Source organism: Natator depressus, chromosome 2, assembly GCF_965152275.1.
Source record: "Natator depressus isolate rNatDep1 chromosome 2, rNatDep2.hap1, whole genome shotgun sequence".
In the NCBI taxonomy this organism is placed as follows: Eukaryota; Metazoa; Chordata; order Testudines; family Cheloniidae; genus Natator; species Natator depressus.
In genome coordinates, this window is record NC_134235.1 from 104988005 (window position 1) to 104995583 (window position 7579).

The 7579-nt window shown below is 44.5% G+C and overlaps 1 protein-coding gene and 1 long non-coding RNA gene across 2 annotated transcripts in view; one reads left to right on the forward strand and one right to left on the reverse strand.

Annotated features, from left to right (window-relative positions):
- LOC141981490 (uncharacterized) overlaps positions 1–2677 on the forward strand; it is a 31386-nt gene extending 28709 nt beyond the window's left edge. Inside the window, exon 3 of the long non-coding RNA XR_012637796.1 lies at positions 2379–2677. This is a non-coding gene — a long non-coding RNA (uncharacterized LOC141981490). The remainder of the gene's footprint in view (positions 1–2378) is intronic.
- Positions 2678–2936: 259 nt separating this feature from the next.
- SOX4 (SRY-box transcription factor 4) lies at positions 2937–7565 on the reverse strand. Its single transcript, XM_074944793.1, has 2 exons — positions 5440–7565; positions 2937–4836 (listed from the first exon to the last, which is right to left on the reverse strand). The coding sequence occupies exons 1-2, from the start codon at positions 6691–6693 to the stop codon at positions 4789–4791; spliced, it is 1302 nt and encodes a 433-aa protein (XP_074800894.1). The 5' UTR covers positions 6694–7565; the 3' UTR covers positions 2937–4788.
- Between the last annotated feature and the right edge of the window lie 14 nt (positions 7566–7579).

Consider the following 7579-nt stretch of genomic DNA (forward strand, 5'->3'; position numbering starts at 1 on the left):
TAAAAAGAATGTAAGACAGCCACTTCCATTAAGGTATATGAATGCAGCAACTTGTGCCACCAAATATTCCCCAGAGATCTAAATCAGTTTGGTAATACTGAACTTTATTATAACTGAAAATGAAAACAACTTATGCAGGAAACCATAAAACCCTCCAAGTTAACTGTAGTCAACGGTAAAATCTCATTAGAGATAATAGACATATTGTGGCACAATCTAAATGCTCAGGGCTTATGGTCTGACTGAATTCCAAATGCTGTCAGTAGGAAGAAACTGCAATTCAATCTTGCCACCACCCCCATATATCCTTTTTTCCATAGTCTGTGTCTAGCCTCAAAAGTCTATGTGTGTAAACTACACCATATTAGGCACTTCAAAATCCTTACAATGGTGAGGTTTTATTTACACACATTAATTACTACTATAATTTCCATCACTCCCCCTGCCACCTCCCACCACCCACAAAAGGATGCGGCCCTCCCCAGTACACACGCTTTGATAAGGATGTGTAGGAGTCATATGGGTAGCAAATGTAGGAGAAACTCCACTGATGCTCCTACTAGGATTTTTTTATTTTATTTTTAAATGCTATCATGAAATGAGAGAATTTAGAAATAAGTTTGAGTGGATGATGTTAAGGGAAAAATTAGAATGCCATTGACTGTATTGTTCTGAATTAGAAATACAATACTGGAGTTGATTTAGGTAGTGTGGTGTAAAAATAACCTCCGTCACATTAGCAGCTCTGCAAAATCCCAAATTAAATGTGTGGTATTTTTTCAAAGAAAGGAATGTTTATGGATAACCCAACAGTAAATTAACACCCAGGTGGAATTGTATTATATATACATATGGAATTTTAAAATGTGCTTTACAAAATATTAGAGTACAATACAGATTTTTTATTTTTTTTTGGATGGGTGGAGGGGAAGGACATGTGAGTACTGAAGGGTTTGCCTTGGCTTACTGAACACCTTTGCTTTTCCCCACGCCGAGTAGGTATCTAGCAGAATAACATGCTACACAATAGTGAACAGAGAAATTGCAGAGCGAAGAAGCCTATACACACTCAACCCATCATTTCAGGCAGTCTTCTCCTCAGGTTTACCCTCTTGCCCTGCAGTTAATCATGGCTCTGGCTGCAGGCCCGTTGGGTCTGCCCTTCCAGTTTATGAAATCATCACATTCCCATTCCCACCCCCCCTTCCAACTGTGGTCAACTTAAGTGTTGTTTTTTATCACTGTTTGCAAAGAGTTAATTAAAATCCTCCAGAGAATCTACTTTGCATCACGTTTGGCTGCCTGAAACAAAGTCATCCAATCGCTCCTAAATTTTGAGTTTGTTTATTATTACAGTTCTGATGTATACCCCCATGGGAATGAAAATTGATTCAGATTTAAGAAAGCACACACATGTTTAGTATAATTAAACTCACATTAGACAAGACACATGGCCAAAAAAGCAGACAAAGAGTAGTCTGTCATTGCAAAAACACAAATGTAGTCCTTGATTCAAACAGGCCACCTATAATCAGAATGCCACAGGTTCAAGTTAAAGGAGACTTCTTCTAAACGCCTATGTAAAAAGTTACACAGGTTTAATGGATATAGTGTTAATTTGTAAAGAAATTATAAACAGCAAAAAACAGAAGTCTTGGATTATTTGGAATTTATATACTACTGGAATAGTTAAAGATACATAGGTTTTCCAAAGGAGAAATTTTATTGAAATACTGTAGCTGGACTACTTTCAAATGACTCAATTTTAACTAAATTTACAGTACAATGAACTGCTTAGTTTAGGGTCTCACATTCCCCTCCCCCTCGTTTACAATGCAAATACTAGGCTTCCCCACACCTACTTTATTTCCAAGTTTCCTCAACTCTTGACAGCTTTACTGATAGCCACTCACTACCACTCTGCTTAAGAAGTTGTGACAAAGATACATAGGAATATAAACAGCACCCTGCCTGAGGAAATCTTGTAAAATCCAAGGCACCCAGAAAGTTGGTCTTTCAGTTTGCAAACAGCATGCCTACTGTACTGTACAAATAAATGGTGACAATTATTTTCCTTCCCTACAGTCTCCTTGTTGCTATGACGTCTGCATATGTTAAAGCTTCACTCGTTCCCAGCCCGGGAACAGAGCCAAAGTTATGGCAAAATAGGTTGTGGGTTACTTTGGCAGCCCTCCCCCTTATCTCAACTAGGGTAGGTGTGTAGGGGGAAAGAGGGTCCACTTCTCTTAATGAATGTATCTGCTGGGAACACTGCACAGCAGCTGAGCAAGTATCTTTCATTTGCATTTGAAATCTTTGGAGGTAAATCCCTCCAAAAGATATATTTAATAAACTTAAACCTTCTTTTCTTTTGTTAGGATACTGAGCAATGTCTCTTTCACCTTGGAGAGGTGAGACTGAAATCAACAAATCCTCCCACCGGGCAGGTTTCCTGCAAGATAGATCTGAAATGGAAAGGCAGGATTCAAGTCACAAGGTCAAACAAAACGGTTGATGAGGCCTCTTCTACACATTCCTGCTGTCTAGATTTCGTCTCGGATGGCAGCTGGCTTCGCCCAGCTCCCGAGTGCAGCTTCCCCATCCCCCAGTCCCACTGCAGTCTTTCTACTTCCAGCGAAAGGTTATTAGCATTTGGTTAATGCACAAAAATTCCTAGAGAGCATTCAGCGACGGCACACATTCAGACTAACATCCATTTACTGAGAGGCTTTGGCCTGCCAAGTCTCTCCGCGGGGACGGGGGAGGGGCGGGGAACGGTACATGTTCCTGCAAAAAGATGTATTTTATAGTAGTCACTGTAAGTACATTTTATTTAACTGCTAATACAGAGTGTACCAGTGTCTAAGACCATTACAAAATAACCACACAGAAAAGTTGTAGCATAACAATGATGACAAAAACAGTCAAAGTTTAGGGTTCAGTTCCAGCTGATTTTATTTCCTTCTCAAAAAAAAAAAAATATTTACAGAAGGTATATCCACAATCTGACAGGCAGTGAACTGGACATGATTAGCTGGCATGATTTTTTTCCTCTTTCCCAACGTTGTGTTGTGGGGTGATCGTTAGACAAAAATATTCTACACAGCATATTGCACAGGATGGATGACCAAAAAACAAAAACAAAACAAAAACCCCTTAACGGAACCACCTCATTAGGCAGACGTCCTAGTGCCTGTCATGTTATATTAACATACATAAACACACAATCTTCTTTTTCTCTTATTATAATACAGACTTAAATGTACAAAGGTGTTTTCACTTTTTTCATCTTAAACACAACAGCTATAAACCTGAATACATATGCTATCATCATGCCATAAGAGACTAAAACAATTATATTTAGCGACAAGTAGAAAGGATTAAATAGTCAAATACAAGAATGAAAAACGCAGTACATAGTGTCGCGAACTCAAATCGGCATTTAGATAGATCCAGTGGTTTAAACGGCACGTTTTTTGCATAAAAAAAAGTGCAAAAGATGTGGTTTACAAGTTAAAGGTACAGGATCCCTTTTTTCTGTAAATGCACCAGTTGCTTTAAAGCGCCTGTACGATATATGGTTTTACTTAATTATGGGATTTTTTTAAAGTTAGGAGACAGTGTATTACGTTTATTCTTCCCCCTCACAGAAATCAATGAGATTAAACACTGGGCACTGGTGGCATGTATAAGGGATACTGTCACTTTAAGAAGCCTGCAGATTGGAGTGTAAACATGGAGAAAATAAAGGGGCTGATTTTTGTGTGTATGGGTGAGACATTAACCAGCGGCCCTGTAATTATAATCAGGAAATCCAAACAGCGATTTACACCGATTTACACCCCCTTTATATATTTTTTACAAAAATACACTGAGAAAATAATCAAACGTTTTCATCTCTCTTCTCTTTTGTTTTTAAAAGTGTCAAAAGTCTACATTTAAATATAAAAAATTAAAAGTTAAAACTCTAGCCCTTCAGTGAAGGAGACATAAAAATGGTGCGAGTAACAACGAGAACTACCAAAAAAGGACAAAGAAATACAAGTCAAAAATGTTTGGCCAGTATAAATACATCCACTTATAAAATGGCATCCGATTACATTTACAAGGAAAAAACAATAAAGGAATAGCGCATCCGTGAGAAAAAACAGTCTTTTCATTTACAGCTATAAGGAACAAACACATACATACTCTGAGAAAAAATTTGGTCCTGATTTTTTTTTAAAGTCCAGCACAGATTTGAGTTGCGTTTGAATCCTTTAAAGAGTTAAGAATGAAAAAAAAGCTGGTGATTTTTTTGTAGGAATCAAACATAGCGCCATCTATCTGCTTTTATAGTTTCCTAACTCTATTTTTTAAACTGTTCAACAGTCTTACAGAAATCTTAAAAAGATAGACAGGATAACATGCTATATTAAACCCCACCAGTGAAATAATCCAACACCATCACGATTCTGAGTAAGAAGAAAAAAAATGTTTTTTTGCAAAAGCAATCGCCCTCCCTCCATTCCCCCTGTACCACATCATTAGAGAAACTGTTTTGTATCTGTCTCCGTTTCAAAAAAAGTTTTCCGTGTTCATGAAGTTCCATTTTATTGATTGATTTTCTCTCTATATAATAAGGTGACTGAGAAAAGCGCTGCCACCTTCTCCTCTATACGTGCAAATGCATTTCAGTTTATTATTATCTTCCTCTAGTCGTGTTTCCAGTTCATCCTTTTTTTAAAAAAGGCAAAAAACCCTAAACCCCTTCCTCTTCTCTGTCCAACTAGGATCTCAGTTCAGTTCCTAGCTCAATTCGCCCTTTCCGCCTCCAATCATCTTCATCTCCTCTTGCTGCAGGAAAAAAAAATTGAAATAGGATTCGCTTCCCTTCCCCCACACCATGTAAACCCTGCAGTCTTTAAAAAAAAAAAAAAAAAAACCACTTCTCATCTCTCTCAGAACAAAATACTCGAGATCTCCAATACATTCAGCACAATGTATCACTCCCCCTTCTTCACAGAACGTGGATAAAAAAAATCAAAAACCCAGAGGCGTGTGTGTGGTTTTTCCCTTTCTCGGTCTGTCTGTCTGTCTCTCTCTCTCAAAAAAAAAAAAAATCACTCCCGCCAGTCTCTAAAAATTAACATCAGGCATCGGAAGGGGCGTGGGGGGATATGTGTGTGTGTCTATCTGCAAGCAGAGGAAGGGAGCGAGCGTGTCTTTTTTTTAAAAAAAGGATGATGCCTTTTATCATCTCGGTTTTTTAAAAGCACAGCAAGTCAGTTTCATCAGCCCCTCCAAGGGAAAAAAGATACACCCAACAGCGTGGGCGAGTCCTCTCAATAGTGTGTGTCTACGTCTCCCCCGGCATTTATTTATTTATTTTCCTCAGTAAGTGAAGACCAGGTTTGAAATGCTGGACTCCAGCCAGTCCCCTGAGATCATCTCACTTACCTCCGGGGTGCAGTAGTCCGGGAACTCAAAGTGCGAGCCCGAGCCAGGCTCGAAGTTAAAATCTAGGTCCCGGTCCAGCACGGACGAGCCGAAGCTGCCCAGGGACATGCTCTCAAAACCGGGGCTGGGGTTCAGGTCCAACAGGTCGTCTTCAAACTCGTCGTCCGAGGAAGAGGAGCCGGAGGAGGAGGAGGACGAGGAGGAATGGGAGGAAGCCGAGGAGGAATGGGAAGTGGAGGGGGCCGGGGAGGAGGCCCTCAGGCTGGTGTAGCTGCGGTGATCCGAAGGGGAGCTGCTGCCCGGCGGGGAAGGGCAGGAGACGCTGCTGCAGTCTCCGTCCTGCTGGCACCCTCCGGCGCCCCCCTCCTCGTACAGGCTCAGAGGGTCGCTGGCTTCCGTGGAGCAGCTCAGGGTCGGGCTGGCCGGCACGGCGCCCCCGGGGGAGGAGGACGCGCTCTGCCCGTGGCCCCCGCCCGTGCCGAACACATAGACCCGCTTGAGCTTCTTCTCCGAGGGGTGTTTGCCGGCGGCCGAGCAGGAGCTGGCGGCCGCGCCGCCGCCGCGGGATTTGTACAGCGAGTGGTGGTCCGGGGGCAGCAGGGCGGCCTGCGCCGGCGGCTCGGCGGGGAAGGGGGCGGCTTTGCTGCCCGGGATCACCTTGGCGTGCGGCTTGCTGGCCCCGGAGCCGCCGCCGGGGGAGAGCTTGGTGCCGCCGCTCTTCTTCAGGGCGGGCTTGGAGGAGTTCGTGCTGCCCCCGCTGCCGGTGCCGGTGCCGCCCCCGCCGGCGCCAGGGCTGCCCCCGCCACTCTTGTCTCCTTTCTCGCCGGGCTTGGCGGAGCTGTTCCCCGATTTCACCTTCTTCCTGGGCCGGTACTTGTAGTCGGGATAGTCCGCCATGTGCTTGAGCCTCAGCCGCTCCGCCTCCCGGATGAAGGGGATCTTGTCGCTGTCCTTGAGCAGCTTCCACCGCTTGCCCAGGCGCTTGGAGATCTCGGCGTTGTGCATGTCCGGGGACTGCTCCATGATCTTCCTCCTCTCGATCTGGGACCACACCATGAAAGCGTTCATGGGCCGCTTGATGTGCCCGCTGGGGGTCTTGCACCAGCTCGGGTCGTCCGCCTTGCCCCCGGTGGAAGCGGTGGAGCCCGGCGTGGGAGAGGAGGCGATGCCCAGCTCGATGCCGGCCCCGGAGTCCGAGGTCTCTCCGGCCAGAAGCGCTTCCGTGTTCTCCGCGTTGTTAGTCTGCTGCACCATCTCTGGGTCTCACACACACACGGCGGCGGCGGCGGCGGCTTGCAGGGAGGTCGCCGGGGCTCAGCTCGACACCAGTGCAACGTAAAAAAAAAAAAATGCTCTCAACTTTAACAAGTACAACGAGGAAGGGGAACGAATCAGAGAGTCCCAAACCACAGCAAAATGTTCAGCCCTTCGCCAGCGCGCAGCCCCTCTGCTAAGTAGTTGTAGTTCCAGACAGGCTCGTCTCCAGCGCTCTGTGCAGTCCTTCCCCCTTTGCTCTCTATTAATTTAGGGGCAGCAGCCAGTGCTCAAAGTGGAACAGACATAGAGTTTCTTTAAAAAATGCTGCAATTCCCCCTCTTCTTGTCAGTGTTTCCCCCCTCCCCTTCCCGAAGCAGTTGATTCCAGTTCACAAGTGCTTTTTCTCTGCCCAAGATGTTTCAGGCAAACAGCACACGCGCTGGTAAAGCCTCCCACTACTGAGCCCGGCAACACACACACACACACACACACACACACACAAAAAATCAAAACAAAACAAAAAAACAAAAAAATTAAAACCGGACTCCAGGACTCGTGGCTGTGCAGTCAGTGATCAGGAGCTTGTGCAGTTAATTATTTGGTTGTTGAGAGGTACTGAACAAAAAAAAAAAAAAAAAAAAAAACCCTCATGCAACCGGGTAGCATGAATAAATGTGTACCTTCCCCGTTGGAAGAGCGGTGACTAATGCGATAAATATATATAGTCCCGTTTTCCCTTCCTTTGCATGCACAACCCCAAAGAGAGGAGAGACACATACACAGACCGGGGCTACTGGTATTGGCCTCTTCCCCCTCACACACTGTTTCTCTTGCTGCAGCTTAGAGCGGACCCCAAATTCCGCCTAGCGCCTCTTTATCCTTT